We start from the raw sequence: 18,573 nt of genomic DNA, 5'->3' as shown, positions 1-18,573 counted from the left end.
TAGCATAATAGCCTCTAATTTCATCCATGTAAACAGCAAGATTTTGTTCTTTTTTGGTGGTTGAGTAATATTCCATTGTATATTTACACCACATCTTTATCCATTCATCTGTCAATGGACATCTGGGCTCTTTTCATATTTTAGACGTTGCTGCTCTAAAATTGGGGTACTTGTACCTCTTGGAATCACTATGTTTGTATCCTCTGGATGAATTATCCCAAAGGATAATTTATTTTATGCAGTGGTTTTATTAAATGTTTAGACTTATTCACCATCACCACAATCTAGTTTTAGAACATTCTCTCACTTTGAAAAGTTCCGTTGTTTCCTTTTATAGTTCATTCAAGCTCCCATGTCTTGCCATCGAGAAAAACTGATCTGTCTGTAAAAACTTGCTCTTCTAGACATTTTATATAAATGTTACTGCAACACATGTCTAGTTTTTTTGCTTAGCATTAGTTTGCAAGGTTTATCCATGTCGTAGCATGTATTAGTACTTCATTACTTTTTATGTCCTAATAATATTCCATTGCATTGATATACTATATTTTAAAAAAGATTTTTAATTTATTCATTTGAGAGAGAGAGCAAGAGCACAAGCAGGGGCGGGGCGGGGGAGGGTCAGAAGGAAAGGGAGAAGCAGACTCCCTGCTAAGCAGGGAGCCTGACACAGGGATCATTCTCAGGATCCTGGGATCATTACCTGAGCTGAAGTCACATGCTTAATGGACTAAGTCACTCCAGTGCCCCAAATATACTGCATTTTTAGTTCATTCATCAGTTGATGGGCTTTTGGGTTGTTTCCACTTTTTGGCTATAAATAATATTCACTCATGTATGAATTTTTAAGATTTTTTTATTTTTTATTTTTTTTATTTTTTATTTATTCATGAGAGACACAGAGCGAGAGAGAGAGAGAAAGTGAGAGAGAGAGAGAGAGAGAGAGAGAGAGAGAGGCAGAGACACAGGCAGAGGGAGAAGCAGGCCCCATGCAGGGAGCCTGACGTGGGACTCGATCCCCAGTCTCCAGGATCACGCCCTGGGCTGCAGGCGGCGCTAAACCGCTGTGCCACCGGGGCTGCCCCTCATGTATGAATTTTGTGTGGCTGTACATTTTCACTTTTCTTGGGTATATACCTAGGGGTGGAATTGCTAGGTCATATGGCAACTCTATGTTTAACCTTTTGAGGAACTGCCAGACTGTTTTTCCACAGTGGCTGTACCATTTTACACTTCTGCCAGCAATTAGGAGGGTTCTAATTTTTGTTTCTTCCCTCATATTTGTTATTCTGTTTTTTGATTATAGCCATTTTAGTGGGCATGAAATGGTATCTCATTGTGGTTTTGATTTGCATTTCTCAATGGGTAATGATGTTGAGCATCTTTTGATGTGTTTATTGGCCATTTGTTTATCTCTTTGGAGAAATCTCTTTCCTGTTCTTGATCTCTAATTTAACTCTGTGGTGTCAAAGAATACATTTTACGTGTTTTTAATCCTTTAAAATTTATTATGATGTGTTTTTTAGTCTAGCATATGGTCTGTCCTGAAGAATGATCTATATGTAGTTGAAAAGAAAGTGTATTCTGCAGATCTTGGGTAGAATGTCCATTATATGTCAGTTAGGTTGAATTGATTGATAGTATTGCTCAAATTTTCTGTAACCTTGCTAATTTTTATTTTAGTTCTATTAATTATTGAGATCTCTTTGAGGTCTGTTTCAGCTTTTACTTTATGCTTGGCTCCTTTGAATCTTTAAAGTATATGCACACAGCAAAGCTTGTAAGACTAGTGTGAGGCCTTTCTTGTTTCTGTGCCTTTGAGCAGCCCCAGCCAGAAATATGTTTGCCTATTCAGGACTACAGTGTCAGGCTAGCAGATCTGAGCAGTCGGCCTCTTTTACTACCCCCTCTGGAAGGTCAGTTCCACTGACAGCACTGCTAAACCTGGGCATTGTCCACTGTTCCAGATGAAAGTGAGTCCTTTTGGGTGGTGTAGTTAGAGCCTGCTTTGCCCTGGAAGAACCCTCACTCTGACAGAGCTGGGGTGGGATGGATGGAAGCAGCTCTGAGCCAAAATATCAGAGGTTCCTACTGCTTTTACCCAGAGTTCAGCAGTTTTTATATCATAAGCGTTTCTTTGCAACAGAAGTAGATCCCCCAGAAGTATTGGAACACACCAAGCATGTTTCCGTCTCAGGATCTTTGTACTTCTTCTATCTGCCACGAATATTCTTTCCCCAGAGAGCCTCATCGCTTGCTCTCTCAATTCATTTAGGCCACTGCTTATATGACTTCTCATTAGAGAGCCCTTTTCCATGACTACACTATCTAACATAAAATTTCCCCACTCCTAATCAATTACTACTCTCAAATGTATATCTTATTACTATCTGGCACTTTTGTAATTAATTTTGACTGTATTTTCTTCTAAAATGCAAGCATAGGACCAGGGACTGTATCTATTTTGTTATTTAATAGAGCCTCAGACCCTATAATAGTGCCTGATACACAGTGAATGAATAGATAGATGAGTTGAAGTCAAAGAGGTTTGTGGTTATTAGACATAATGATAATTTAATTGATTCCTTGCATCTTTCTAGCTCCTTAGCACCTCTTACAAAATGTTTTTATGGCCCCATCATTTCATTTTATCCTCCATTAGCCCTCTGAGGTGTCATTATTCCCATTTTATAGATGAGGACTGTGGCTTAGGGTGGGATAGCTTTCCCTAAGGACACAGGGATAAAAAGTAAAAATCTGGGTTAAAATCCTGTATCTCTTAATTCTAGTAGTTGTTAACATTACTACTCAAAGCCATCACCTGTGGAAAAACAGAATGTGTTGCTAAGGAAAATGATGAAATCCCCTTTTCTGCAGTTTTAGGAAGCAGACAAACCTGTTAAACCATGTTTACAGTATACACTGGGGAGTCCCAGCACCACCTGATGATCCAGGGGCTGCTGAGTAACTTTGTTCCCATTTTGGGTTTCTTTTTTTTTTTTTTTTTTAAGATTTTATTTATCTATTCATGACACACACACACACACACACACACACACACACACACACAGGCAGAGGGAGAAGCAGGCTCCATGCATGGAGCCTGATGTGAGACTCGATCCCAAGACTCCAGGATCACGCCCTGGGCCAAAGGCAGGCGCTAAACCGCTGAGCTATCCAAGGGATCCCCTCATTTTGGGTTTCTGGTTAAATTTTGTTGAGTGGAATAGTGAGGAGAAAAGAAATTAGAGCAAAAAAATATCAGAATATGTGCTTTGACAGGGAAAGATCTCTGTTGGATTTTAGAACTGAAAGAGATTTAGGTCACCCCTCAAATCTTCTTTCGCATTCCTCATATGGTGAAACTCAAGCCAAGAGGATAGATTCATTGCTTGTAATCACCAAAGCGAGTTGCTTACATATAGCTGTTAATCTTTAAGTTATGCCCTGTACCAAAGGTTCTGTTAGAATCTGTGAGATTGCCATTTTTTTCCCCTTTTCTTACTATGTTAAATGTGGTAAAGACCACTCTCCCACACAGGAGCTCTTGTCTAGTATTCCACTAGGTATGTTCCTTCACTTAGGCCCTGTCATTCTTTTTTTTTTTTTTTTTTTTAATTTTTTATTTATTTATGATAGTCACAGAGAGAGAGAGAGAGGCAGAGACACAGGCAGAGGGAGAAGCAGGCTCCATGCACTGGGAGCCCGATGTGGGATTCGATCCCGGGTCTCCAGGATCGCGCCCTGGGCCAAAGGCAGGCACCAAACCGCTGCGCCACCCAGGGATCCCTTTTTTTTTTTTTTTAAGATTTTGTTTATTCATGAGAGACTGAGGGGGGGGGTGGGGGACAGAGACACAGGCAGAGGGAGAAGCAGGCTCCATGCAGGGAGCCTGACATGGGACTTCATCCCAGGTCTCCAGGATCACACCATGGGCTGAAGGCAGCACTAAACCGCTGAGCCACCTGGGCTGCCCAGGCCCTGTCATTCTGACTCCTGCCTTTCCTCTCTCCAGAGGCCCCACATGGCAGGCAGGAAGGGAATTTACTCTTTCTCTGTCTCTCACTCAGGTAATGAGCTCTTCAGGTCATGGACCATCTTTTTCATCTTTGTACCTCTGTGTCAGTAGTATCTATCTTACAGTATCTTGTGGAGCACAAAATATGGGTGCTCTGAAAATATCTGAAGCAGTTGAATTATGACAGTATATATTAAAAGATCCCTGTTGCCTCTCTGATCCTATGCTGTAATCATTTAATCTCACTCAGAAATCTCATGTTTTGGAGCTACTGTGCCTCTTGAATCTGTGTTGTAAACAGTAATGGTATGATAATTTGTGCCTGGACTTGCCCTTAAAAACTGCCACTCTTGACCCAGCTTTGTTACAGTTTGCATGGAAAAATCAAGTTGCTGAGATTATAGCAGATTCAATTAATAGTGCTGATAAGATACATTCTTGGACAGTGCAAAAGTTTAGTGAAATGGACAGCATCCAGTCTGGGGAGAAACTTACTGTCCTCTTGAGGCAAGGGGCTCCTAATGTTCTATATCTTCAGATTGAGACAAGGGTACCTGATGACATAATAGGTCCAGTAGGTTTAGGTAAAGAAAGGAAAAGAAGAGGCAAGATCCTGTCTAGACTCCCATTTATCATATCAGAAAGAAGTAAGGAATTATAATGATGAGCTTTGTAAAATTTCAAACTTTTGATCCCTTTCCCACATTTTGTATTTTATTACCTGTTCAGTGTAGAGAGTGGAGTTCTTAGAAAAAGAACTGTGAGCTTATCTTCAGAGTTTGGATTAGGGAAGGGAAATAGAGAATCTGTAAGCTGGTTTCCCAATCCACAATTAGGCTTTGGGTGGGAGAAGGAAGCCTGCAAGGGACTGAGTAGATAGTAGTGGCTAAAAGAAGAGAAGGAAGCTGAGTTCCTTGGACTGGCTGCTCAAAGGTAGAGAGTTTGGAGGGTGATAGGGGTTTGAGAAGGGATATCAGGATGAGATTTCTTCTGGGGATTGGCAATCCTGGTAGCTTAAGCCTCTTGTCAGCTACACCTGATGAAACTGACTTTTCTCTGCTGTACAGAATGTGAAGACAGTGTCTGAGACCCCTGCAGTGCCACCAGTCTCAGAAGATGAAGATGATGATGATGATGCTACCCCACCTCCAGTGATTGCTCCACGCCCAGAGCACACAAAATCTGTGAGTCTTTGGGGATGTGGACAGCTTTGGGATTTACTGGAGCTTGCAGGGGGAGGGAGGGATTGATGCTGAGGCCTAGAGGTTTAATACTCTAGTAGGGGTCCTTGGATTTTAGAGCTGCTGAAATCACAGAACTACCTTGACTGAAAAGTACTTTCTATATGATTAAAGACAAGAAATGGTATATTTATTTGTCATTGGTTTGCAGATAGTCCCAAAGTGTCCTAGATAACTGGTGTTTATACCAACTCAGTCCTAGTTTACTTAGCCTGTTTCCACAGACAGGAAGATATATAGAATTAATGTTAGTGTAGAACTAACATAAGTTATTCTAGTCTCCTGGGAAGCAACAAATTAGCCTGCTGCAGATCTTTTCTTCTCTGTTAAATTGTAGCATTCTACCTCTTAGAACACCATTGATGAAACTGAAAGACCCATAGGAATTTATAAATACATTAGTGCTATTAATATGCTGGACATGAGGAGTGCATTTTGTTGTTGAATATTGGCAGTGATTTTTATTTAACTTCTTTTGAGGTTCTTGCATCTCAGCATAGCCACAGTCCCTCTGCCCTCACTTTGCACAATCTGGTCCCCATGCTTTTTACTTGATTTAGCATCACTGAGCACTGACCTGTCATCAGATGATACTCTTTTAGTGTTTCTTTGTTTGGACTTTGTTTATGACAAGAGCTTTATAATGAAAGAATGATCTAGGGCTTAAACTCTGTGATAATACAAAAAAAAAAAAAAAAGCGTGATAATACAAAAAAAAAAAAAGCTGGCTGAAAGGTATTCAAGCAGAAGTTGGTTGCCTGACTATAGGAGAGGCTGTGAGGAAAATCCAGGGGGTTTAGATGACCTTTTAGGATTAGACCTTACAAACAGGATCTGTGGAATCACCCTTTCTATAGGCCACAAAGTCACCCTAATGAAAATAAGATTCAAAATTGGAGATTTGTCAAGGTAGTTCACATTGATATGGCCTTTTTTTCAGTTTGCAAGCATGCTCATTAAAAAAAAAATTTCTCACTAAACTAGGAACTTCTCAAAAACAGAGGAAATATATATGTATTAATAATGCTTAACATAGTTCTGGGCAGGTGTCAGAAAGGCAGTAAATAATGAACAAATGAATTAATAAATTTGATATTCATAGCATTCCTTTCTAAAAAGACATTGTTAATTCCTAATTTATGTTGTGTATAGTGAGAACAAGGAAGGCCATTTCACAAGGATAGGCCTTCACAAGGAAGGCCTATCCCATGCCTGGGCACAGAGGGGAGGAACATAGATTTTGACCTAGGAGGAGAGATGAGTTTATTGGGATTTGCTCTGCTGTGGGTGTTCTAACACACATCTATAAGAGGCTCCTGAGTGTTTTCTGTGCTAACAAAGACTGTCTTTACCAAATTCTTTTACCAACAATACAGGTATATACACGGTCTGTGATTGAACCACTTCCTGTTACTCCAACTCGGGATGCGGCTACATCTCCTATTTCACCTACTGAGAATAATACTACTCCACCAGATGCTCTGACTCGGAATACTGAGAAGCAGAAGAAGAAGCCCAAAATGTCTGATGAGGAGATCTTGGAGAAATTACGTAAGCACTTTGTAGCTTTCTGAACTTGCGTTTTGTGTGTCTGAATGAGCACAAAGATGGAAAAACATTGCTAAAAGGATCCTGGTCCTAGACTTGGTCTATGTGGCTGGCTGGCTATGCTCGATATCTTAGCCACATAAGGTAGGCTTCTCACCTTGCCCCTGCACCCACCTCCTCTGTCTCAGCAACCCTGATTGGATATCGTGTTAGGATAGAAATGTGAGGGGAGTGTGGACAGCTCACTTTGAACTAGGCATCTCTCAACCGTAGGCATCGGTTATGGAGATGAAAAGTAGCTTTTATCTAATGGAATAGTCTGGAATGTTGTGTTGAGAAAGACTGAGGCCTTGCCCATACCTGGTAGGAAAGATTGCTGTGATTACTGATGCTTGCCATTGACTTAGGAGAAGACTGGTCTGCCATCTTGGTTGTAGGAAAAGAGGGAAGGAAAACTAACATTTTGTGAGCCTGTCTATGTACCAAATGACAAGCAAGGTGTTTTCTTGATTTTTTTTGGTTCCTTTATTCCTCATATTAACCCTGTGAAAACAGACATTATAATCCTCATTTTTTGCAGTTTAATGTATTTGAGACTCAGGGATGCTAAATACCCTACCCAAGACAGTGACAGGGCTGGGGTCAGAGACCAAGTTATGCTGTTGTAATTAGAGCATGCTGCCTCTTGCTTTCAAGTGGAAACTTCCATTTTATATTCTTTAGTGGCCAGAAATGGGGTATGTATATTAGAGTAAGTTGTTTCTGTGTTTCAGTAAACTGCAAGAGAATTCATACTAGAAGGAAGGACTAGGTTGACCTTTGGGCTTAGAAAAGTCATTTGATGCAGCCTTTAATTTATCCTTTGTACCTGTTTACTTCTAAAGAGGATTTGATGTGACTGATTTGGCCAAATCCACAAACTAGCGCTCCTCTCTAAAGCCTAGGTTTCTGATTCTTTAGCTTAGCAGCTCTCAGTGTCTTCCTGATAATTCTTGTTTGACTTTTTTTTTTTTTAAGATTTTATTTATTTATTCATGAGAGACAGAGAGAGAGAGAGAGAGAGAGAGAAAGGCAGAGACACAGGCAGAGGGAGAAGCAGGCTTCATGCCCAGAGCCCGATGTGGGACTCGATCCCGAGTCTCCAGGATCACACCCCAGGCTGAAGGTGGCGCTAAACCACTAAGCCACTGGGGCTGCCTGACTTTTTTTTTTTTTAATTTCACTCTTTTACAAGTTGCCCTTGCCCAGAGCCCTTACGAAATGATGAAGCAAGAAAAGCCACTTACTTAGCCATCTGTTTATTCCTATATATAGTGTTTTTATCTGAACCAGATTTATTTTAAAGCAGTCATACTTAGAACATAAAATTGTGAAAAGCAGACTGGCATGAGAGGTAAGGGCACTTGGGTTAAAGCCCCAGTCCAGCCACTGACATGGGTCTTGGGCAATTTCCTACTGTTCTCTGGGCTTCCTTTTTTTCATCTTTTAAAGAGGGATGTTAATACCTTTCTTATTTATAATCATATGAGACAGTATATGTGAAAAGTATCAAATCTTAGTAATTAGTGTTAGGGAGGACACACTGGACTGGGAGACCAAAAACCAAGCTCCTAATCGTATAAGGCCCTGACACCAGTTTGCTGTGTGACCTTTGGGGTGGGGGGGATTATGTTCCCTTCTGTGGGCCTCAGTTTCACCATCTCTAGAGTACAAGTTGTGAAACCTAACCTCTCTCACACCTCTATGCCTTTGCACTTGAATTACTGCCTACTGTAACCCCTTCTCAACTTTCCCTGGCTAACTCCTACTTACCCTATAAAAATCGTCCAGAATCACTTCCTTTCTGAAGCCTCTCTAGTCGGGAAAGGCTCTTTCTGTATTACAACAATTGTATTTTCATGGAACTTTAAGCTTAATTTTCTGTCTCCTCCCTGTGATTGAGCTTCTTGAGAGCAGGGACTGTTTTAACTATGTTTCATCTATCCCTTTATTCTTAGTATTCAACACTGGGCTTGGTACATGATATGTGAGCATATTAAATGAGTGTTTATTGAATGAATGAATTTAAAAATACAGTCAATAAAAGCAGTAAGGAGATGAAACTTTTGGTTGCAACTTAAAACTAAAAGCTAAGGACCTGCTTAGCATGGCTTTGGGAATTGGAGGTAGTTCTTTAATCCTTGTCAGCTGCAGGGTTTGGGGGAATATTGGGCCTGTTTTGTATCTTGATCTGGGAAAAAAATGATTCATGGTCTCTGTTTCTTTCAAAGGGAGCATAGTGAGTGTGGGCGATCCTAAGAAGAAGTATACACGGTTTGAGAAGATTGGACAAGGGTTAGTAGGGGCATTTTCTTTCCCTAGGGAAATTACTTAAAAATTGGGTATGCTGGTGTATATGATTTTGCTTTTGTTTTGCCTCTCATAAACTTCGTTCTTTCTCTACCTCATCTCTCACCCATCTGGAGGTGTTATGTTAGGCTGACTTCAGGTTTGGCAAAATTATGCTTAGTATGAGAGATGTGCCATTAGCTGACCATGTTGCTAAAAATAACCCTTCAGTGAGAGTGCAAAAAGCATTTATCTTCTTAGCGCAAAACTGCTTCCCAAATTATAGCTCTGCTTTTTCAGATTAACCCTTTTACCTGGCACTGAGACCTACCAGCACTAATGTGAAATGGAAGACTCAGAACTGCAGACCCTTCTGCTAATGTAATGGGACCTGTCATTCTAGGTGCATGCCAGGATTCATATCTCCTGGTCTCTGATTTCTTCTCTGTATCTTGCATGCTGCCCTCAGTGTACTGAACTCACCAGATCTTAACTGAGTTCCTGTTTATGTGCTAGGCACTATGAATACAGCTATGAATCTGACACAAACTCTGTCTTAAAGATCTCATGTCTATGGAAAGAGACAAACAAAAAATTGTACTATGAGAGGTCTTAAAATTGGCCATTATTTTGAGCAAAAGAAGCCAGATATAAAAGAATAGAAACTGTATGATTTTGTTTATATGAAGTTCAAAAACAGGCAAAACTAATTTATGTTAATAGAAGTCAAATAATGGTTGTGTCTGAGAAGGGCATGTGAATTGGGAAGGGGCATGAAAAACCTTTGGGGATGATCTTAGTGGTGAACACATGGGTGTGTACATATTGAAAAATCATCAAGTTGTACAGTGAAGGGTTGTGCAGATTACTTTAGTTAAGTTATACCTCTGTAAAAGAAAAAAAGCAAAATAATGAGATTTTTACAAACCTACCCTAATAGCTAAAATTAAAATCTTTAATTAAAATTAAAAGATGATCTTAGTGGTGAACACATGGGTGTGTACATATTGAAAAATCATCAAGTTGTACACTGAAGGGTTGTGCAGATTACTTTAGTTAAGTTATACCTCTGTAAAAGAAAAAAAAGCAAAATAATGAGATTTTTACAAACCTACCCAAATAGCTAAAATTAAAAGGAAACAGAAAGAAAAAGCACCTGACTTGTAGAAAGCTATCAGTGTTAATTGAATGAAAGCATTGTTTTTAATAAAGTCTTTGAAATTTTCTGTTTCAATTTTCTTTCTTACACATCCAAGCACTTCTGAAAATAAAAGTATTGCATTATATAATCATATATTTGTACAGCATTCTACAGCTTAAATCTGTTATTCACATCTGTTGTTTAATTTAATCCTTGAAGACCCACAGGAGTGGGTCTTATTTTTTCCTCGTTCAGTGCTTTTCCTACTAGACATGCTTTTGTGAGTCTGAACTGGTATAAAGTAGTTAACACCTCAAGGAGAAATTATTTTGCTTGCCTCAAAATAATCTGGGATGGCATTTCCTTTACTATTACATTAAGATATTAAGACTGTAGCAGAAAGGTATATGGACAAGTGTGGGCAAGCCAGGTCCCATCTCTGTACTTCAGTTTCTTCATCTGTAAATTTAAGGGAGGGGTTGTGGACTCAGAGCCTTTCGCTTCCAGAACTTCTGACCTTTTTTTTTTTCCCCATTCAGATGTATGAGGCCCATAAATAGGCAACATCTGCAAAATGTTTTTCCCTTGCTTACTTGACAGGTCTGTTAGTGCTAAGGGAGGAATGAAATATTTAGTAAGCACCTATGCTGATGTTTCCACATCCATGATTTTATTTATTTTTTATTTATTTATGATAGTCACAGAGAGAGAGAGAGAGAGGCAGAGACACAGGCAGAGGGAGAAGCAGGCTCCATGCACCAGGAGCCCGACGTGGGATTCGATCCCGGGTCTCCAGGATCGCGCCCTGGGCCAAAGGCAGGCGCCAAACCGCTGCGCCACCCAAGGATCCCACATCCATGATTTTAAAATATAAATGCCAGGGCGTCTGGCTGGCTCAGTCAGTAGAGCATGCAACTCCTGATATCAGGGCTGTGAGTCCAAGCCCCATGTTGGGCATGGAGACTACTTAAAAAAAAAAAAATCAAAAAAATAAATGTGACACAAATATGATGAGTTGGTACTATTATAATATTTGCTTGCTTTTTTTTCCCTTTAAGATTTGAAGGTTTAGTTTTGTTTTGTTTGGACCTAGAATTCATGTCTTTTCAAGGTAAAAATAATCAAGTATTAACCAGTGGGCCTGACTTTTAGACCTCTAATCAAGGAGACATAGGCCCAAAATATCCAGTCCCCTGGGGCCTGGGCATTTTTGCCATTTAAAAATGATGCTTCTGGTAGGATGGGGGATGATGGATGTAGAAAGATAGGCACCAGCTTTAAGAAAGAAAATGGCAAAAAGAAAAGAGAAAGAAAGAAAGAAAGAAAGAAAGAAAGAGAAGGAAGGAAGGAAGGAAGGAAGGAAGAAAGAAAGAAAGAAAGAAAGAAAGAAGAAAGAAAGAAAGAAAATGGCTAGAGTTAGAATAATCAGGCAATGAGAAGGTAACTGCCAATACAGATAATCAAGTTCTTATAGCCCATATCTTATGATCACAATTCCCTGGCATGTGGTTAGGCTTCCAGCTAAAGAGTGATGGTATGGAAATTGGGGACCATAATTTCTAGCTGCAAGGCATATTTACAAGTGACTTTTCTCCCTAAATTGACCTGACTTCCCTGGATAACATAATCTCAGGGCATGCATAGAATGCATTTTGGTAATACATAAACTTTAAAATTTCTTCAAATTGCACATAATATATCTGACATATGGCATGTACAGTTAATATACTGTTGCATATCACCTACCAATATACAGGGCTCATGGTTATAGGCATAAAGTGATGTGAGTTATTTAGAATGGATATGATTGCTTTCCTAGTATTATTCATAGTATTTCTTTGCCTCCCTTCCTCCTACTCTCTTTCTGTTTGTGTGTATATGTATATATGTATGTATAGTGAGGTTATTTTTACCTTTGGGGATGGGGTAAGAATTATATCAGATTTTCTGGGAGCATATGCGTTTTGAAAAAACAATATTTTATGTTTGAAAAAAGAAAACCTATTATACAATACAAACTGCAAAATAAAACTCACGTCTCCTCTTGATATGATAAATGATTGAAAAACACTGTTCTAAAGGTTCATATTGTAAAAGCAGGAAAGGCACCATGAGATTTTTTTTGTTTTTTTTTTTAGTAGTTATAGTTTTTAATGTAAATTGTACATTAATTATGTAATTATGACATACAGAAGTGTACAACTCAATGAGTTTTTAAAAAATGAACACACCCATGTGACCAGTACCTACATCAAGAAACAGAACATTAAAAAAAAAAAAAAGAAAGAAACAGAACATTACTGTTACCCCAGAAATCCATACCCCTTTTTGCTAAAAATATAAGCCACCCCCTGACCTCATTCTGAAAATTTCCCTTGGGCCCTTTTCCCCTCGTCACCCCTGATTGAAAACCATGGATCTAACCAAGGTTTACAAATGAAGAATTTGAGGCCATAAAAGATTAAAGGAACCTGTCAAGGGTGATGGAGAAGAGGAGAGGAAGCAGGAGCCAGAAACTAGTATGTATTGAAGACTTATTTTATATTCTAGGCACTTGGCTAAGTGCTTTATGAACTAATTGATTTAAATTCTTTTATATTCTCTTATCTCTTATCTTCACTAATGAGGAAAGTGAAAGTCAGAAAAGAGTTATCTTTCAAGATCATATAGCTAGTAGTAGGTACTAGGTAGAAGTTCAGACTGGAACTTAGGTCTAATGGCCACTAGAGCCTGTATGTATTCTCTTTCTACCACATACTGCCTCTCACATATGAAAATAGAGTAGGGGCGAGGGCATTGGGGAGAATTATTTTTGATGCTATTATAATTAACACTTGCATTGCCAGATTGTATATAGAACTACATTTGACAGATGTTACTTCATTTAATATCTATTTTTGTGTTTTTTTTCTCTCTTTTGCTCACCTTTTGTTCAGTGCTTCAGGCACTGTGTATACTGCAATGGATGTGGCCACAGGACAGGAGGTGAGTATTAACCACCAGTTATTGCTGCTTCAGTTCTGTTGTGGTTTTGTTTTGTTTTTAGTTAATTTTTAGTCCTTCTTAGTTCAGTAGGGACACTTCTAGTTTCTAACTGTTGCAGACTAGAACTAAACAGAGGAGTAACATGATGAGACTTACACATTTTGGGAAAGGTCTCTGTAGCTACAATATGGAGAACAGATTGGAGGAGAGAAGCTTGGCACAAGTGAGTCAGGTGGTTTTTGTGTAATTCTAGGTGAGGGATAATAGTTTGGACTAAGGCAGTAGCATAGTATGAATAGGGGGAAGTGGTTGGATTTGAGAGGTACTGATAATATAATTTGGTGATTGATTGACTGTGAGGATGACTCACAGTGAGTGATCCTGGTCAAGGAGAAAGTAAAAAGGTGGAGGTATGGATTTGAAGAAGTTGAATACTGCCTGAGAGACCATCTTGTGGAACTGCCTAGTGGATGATTATTATTTTTTTATATAAATTTATTTTTTATTGGTGTTCAATTTGATAACATACAGAATGACACCCAGTGCTCATCCCGTCAAGTGCCCACCTCAGTGCCCATCACCCAGTCACCCCCACCCCCCGCCCACCTCCCCTTCCACCACCGCTAGTTCGTTTCCCAGAGTTAGGAGTCTTTCATGTTCTGACGATTATTTATACCAGTTTGGTGTTTGGTAGAGAAATCTGATGTAGGAGAGATTTAAATTTATTTTTCTTTAAAGATTTTTATTTATTTAGAGGGCAAGCAGGTGCGTGGAGGGAGGAGGGGCAGAGAGAGAATCCCAAGCGGACCCCATGCCAAGCATAGAGCCTGACTTGAGGCTCAATTCCATCACCCTGAGATCATGACCTGAGCCGAAGAGTCAGACACTCAACTGATTGAGCCACCCAGGCACCTCTGATGTAGAAGATATTTAAGCACATGTCTTCTGACTCCTAATCCAGTGGTCCTTTCATTAGTCTGTGCCCAGGATTCCAGTAGACATTGAAGTCCTTATTTGGAGCCATCTCTTTGTCTCTTTCATTTCATTAAACTTGGAGAGCTTTGATTTTTATTGCTAAGGCCTGCGGACCCAAGATCTTCAGCGGAAGGAAGCCATGAGGGAATATAGAGTACTTGAGGTTTCTTGTATTCTATTCTTTGGTTGCAGAGGAGGAATGTTGGCAGGTGTGGTGTGGATGGTAGCTGCCTAAGGAAGTTCTTAGTTCATAAGGTACTAGGACTGAGAGGTTGTGAGAGAGACTTCCTGTTCCTGTGATAGAGTTGGGCTCTTCAGAGAGAGGTTACTAGGACTTGCTTGTGTATGTTTGATGATTGAAACTCCCTAGTATACTGGAGAAGACATGGTTAATAGGGATAGCACATATTTCACTTTGTTCTTGTGAGTCTTTTATTTTATAAGAATCTAAACCAAATATTGAGGCTCTGTTGAGGGTGAGTCAGCTTTTTAAAGAAAAATCATTATTATGGTTAAGGATTTATTCATTATTCTTTGAGATGAGAATTCAACAACCTAGATGCTTACCATTACTTAAATAATTTTAGACAAGTCATTTGACTTCTCTGAGCCTAAATCTTATTTATAAAATGTGTATGATAACATACGCCTACCAAAAGTGTTGAAAGAATTCAGTAAAGCAATGCATGTGAAAATACATAATAAATTTTAAGAATTAAAGTTATATATGTATTACATACACTGAAAAATTACATATTTATTAGTTTTTACTTGTTCCACAAAGCAATTGTTGAAGATATGTCTTATGCCATGCTCTGTGCTGAGAACTATGTGAAATATTGAGTCCTTTGCAGGCATGCAGACATTAAAATCATATATAAGTGTCAGAGACCATGCTTTCCATTGAGTACTTGTAAAAGTAGTGTGGAGAACAGATTGGAGGACTAGACCCTGCATTAAAGTAATGATGGATTGTATCATTGTGCTAGTTTAAACATGGTGAATTGAAGGCAGAGATAGAAAAGAAATGGTTGTTATACCAATCCTAAAAAGAACCCTGTGAGATAGGTAATATTATTTCCTTTTTACTGATGAGGAATATGAAGCTCAGGGAGTTTAAATAACATTTGCAGATTTACACTACCAGTAATTAGCAAGGACTGGGTTAGAATCTTGATTCTAAAACCTAAACCTGTACTCTCCGTACCACAAAGCGACAACAGAGCTAAGGTTAGGTACTAGGGCCCCTTGTCATGTTTCTGGCCTCTGGGACCCTATAGCCCTTAATGGGAGACAGGCTGGTGATAGACAGTTCCTGGAAAGCCCTGGAGCCTGCATGTGTGAGAAGTTGGCCACAGGAAACAGAAACTTGACTTTACTACATGCCTGCCTTGTGGTTACAAAACTATGAATGGAAGCAAGTCCATTAGTGTGGCTAATGCAGTGTGGTCAAGAAGACTTCATTTCCTGTCCCAGGGAGTATAAGTCTTTAGTGGCAAGATGCTTGCAGTCTTGTGAGTGCTTATTGGGAGTTATCCTCCTGGGAAGGGCAGAACTATTGTCTGTCAGAAGATTAGCATGTTAGTGCCAGGAAGTCTTCCAGTTATACATTTACTTTTCAAGCCCATTTTTAGAGGGAATGTGTTTAATAGGTAGAAAAGACTAGAAGAGACTTTGGAGTCATATGGACCCAAGGACATTGATTATGACATTGGGCAATTTTCTTAGAAGTCTTAGTCTTAATTTCCTTACCTGAAAATACAGATAATGATTTTTACTTGGAGGGTTGTTGTTAGCTTTTACTGAGATGAAAGTTCACATAGCACCTGGCACACAGTAAGTGTTGGATTAACAGTGTTGGTGGGAAGGCGGTTGGTTTTTGCTGTTGCTCCTGTTGATGTTGTCATTCTTGTTGCTCTTTTCCTTTTTGTTTCCACAAATATTTGCTGCGCCCACTGTGTGTTGGGTCTTGTGCTTTGCATCAGGGATTCTGAATTTTCAAATGACCTCTCAAGCTTCTAGAGATGCAAGGTACTCCAGGTGGAGAGAAGATCAGATCACAGAGTATGTGAAGGAATACAGTGGGAAGGAAGATCATGAGAACTTTAAATGTTGGGCTGAGGAACATCACTAGGCAAACAGAAGCCATTTATGACTTTGAGCAGGGGAGAGTGTTACCAAATATGTACTATGTGGAAGATTAATTTGACCATGTGTACAGAATAAATCGGCATCACTTTTGAGGGTTCTTATCCTGACTTTGCTACAGAACAGCTGTATTTGCAAGTTACATATCCTTTCTGAATCATGATTTCCTTATCTTTCAAAAGGAGTCAATAGTAATACTTAACTCAGAGGGTCTCTGAGGATTAAATGAAATAAACCTGAGAATGCCTTTCCTAGTACTTGACACACAGAAGAAAGGGATGGAAAAGCACCTTGGGAATTCATTTATTTCTATAGACAAAAAGCCTATAAAGCTCTGTTTGATTCATAAATAAATATTAGGGATTTCATCCCCTTTTATAACCTCTCTCTTAATGTGGTCAACTCTGATTTACCTTTCCACACCAAGCTCAAAAAGTCATCTCCCCCTTTATGAAGCCTCTCTACGTTGCCAGATTGAAAGAGTTCTTGCTCTATTTTGTGTTTCTATAGTGCTTTGTGTGGGCTTTTATTAAAGCATACTTTTGGGCAGCCCCAGTAGCACAGCGGTTTAGCACCACCTTCAGCCCGGGGTGTGATCCTGGAGACCCAGGATCGAGTCCTGCGTCGGGCTCCCTGCATGGAGCCTGCTTCTCCCTCTCCCTGTGTCTCTGCCTCTCTCTCTCTCTGTGTCTCTATGAATAAATAAATAAATAAATCTTTAAAAAAAGCATACTTTTTCCTCCCTCCATCCCTCCCTCCCTCCTTCCCTCCCTCCGTTTCTGCCTTCCTGCTTTCAAGAGAGCGAGCAGTAGCAGGGAAGTAGAGGGACGGAGGACAGAGAGAGGAGGAGAGAGAATCAAGCAGGCTTCATATTCAGTGAGGATCCTGACACAGGGCTTGATCTCATGACCTTGAGATCTTGACCTGAGCCAAAATCAAGAGTCAGACACTTAACAGACTGAGCCACCCAGGTACCCCCAGCACACCTCTTTTATATTGTGAATTTTAAAAGTATTTTTCTCATATAAATATTTTATTGTAGAAAGTTTGATCCTCAAACTTTGGTGCATATCAGAATCATCTGAAGCATTTATTAAAACAGAGTTTTCTGATTCAGTATGTCTGGGTGGGGCCTAAAAATTTTAATTTCAAGTAAGTTGCTAAATGATGTTAATGCTGCTGGTCTGGGAGTCTCAAGCTGAGTACACCGCTTTATGTAAATTCTGTAAGGGCTAAGACTGTATTTTATTCATCTCTGTCTCCTTAGTGTTTAAGGTCTGGTACTAAGTAGTTGCTCAGTAAGTGTTGGGTGACTGATTACACAAAGAATGTACTCTGATTTCAGGTGGCCATTAAGCAGATGAACCTTCAGCAGCAGCCGAAGAAAGAGCTGATTATTAATGAGATCCTGGTCATGAGGGAAAACAAGAACCCAAACATTGTGAACTACTTGGACAGGTATGGAGTGACAAGTCCTGTCAGAGAGATCAGCCTTTGGGACTGATGGATAATGGAACTAGGGGAGGCGGCACCACCAGCACTCTGAACTGTCTCCACTTGAGAATCTCTATGATGCTTGGTTCTCTGTGTCTAACCCTTTTATCCTCCTAGACACCTTTGATTGCTGCACAGTCCTTCTGGGCTAGGTGAACCCTACCATCCTGTAGCTTCTAACAACTGGTCCTAGAACTGTTTGTTTCACCTCGGGGAGGCTTTTCAGCCCATCTGCCAGAGTTAGACATGTAGGTCTTTAAATCCTTCTACATCCCAGATCTTACATTAGCCTGCTCACCCTCCTGAATAACTTCTAATTTGTCTGACCTCTTAAAATTTGACAGTAGTTTCATTTGAGATTTGACCAGTATGGAAAGAGTAAGGCTTCTCTTTTGTTCTAAACTCTATACAACCTAGTGATTTTGTTGTATACTGTTTTATTTTCAGGAAGCGTGTTTCATTGATGACCTATAGTAAGTTTATAGTGACTTAAAATCTCTGATCCTTTTTTTTTTTTTTGTCTTAAACTAGTAGTGTAGAACTTTAGGTAACCTTCATTAAATCTCATCTTGATTATTTCAGTCCATTATTCCAGTTCATGAGAATTCTGTTCTTTAACATAGCAAATAGTGGTTGCAGCTAACATTTTTGTTATACTTTACTTTGCACCAAACACTTTTATGAACAGTATCTCA

General features: G+C 39.5%; 1 protein-coding gene across 3 annotated transcripts in view; it reads left to right on the top strand.

Moving 5' to 3' along the window:
- The window catches only part of PAK1 (p21 (RAC1) activated kinase 1), a 145,233-nt gene that overhangs the window by 108,110 nt on the left and 18,550 nt on the right, over positions 1 to 18,573 (top strand). For all 3 annotated transcript variants that reach the window (XM_041730468.1, XM_041730469.1, XM_041730467.1), the window contains 5 exons: positions 5,086 to 5,202; positions 6,636 to 6,810; positions 9,078 to 9,141; positions 13,213 to 13,261; positions 17,730 to 17,842. In XM_041730468.1, coding sequence (XP_041586402.1) covers positions 5,086 to 5,202; positions 6,636 to 6,810; positions 9,078 to 9,141; positions 13,213 to 13,261; positions 17,730 to 17,842 — 518 coding nt within the window. The remainder of the gene's footprint in view (positions 1 to 5,085; positions 5,203 to 6,635; positions 6,811 to 9,077; positions 9,142 to 13,212; positions 13,262 to 17,729; positions 17,843 to 18,573) is intronic.

The sequence above is a fragment of the Vulpes lagopus genome, chromosome 15 (genome assembly GCF_018345385.1).
Source record: "Vulpes lagopus strain Blue_001 chromosome 15, ASM1834538v1, whole genome shotgun sequence".
NCBI classification, from domain to species: Eukaryota; Metazoa; Chordata; class Mammalia; order Carnivora; family Canidae; genus Vulpes; species Vulpes lagopus.
The sequence above is the reverse complement of the archived record's forward strand: the minus strand, read 5'-3'. Positions and strand labels throughout refer to the sequence as shown.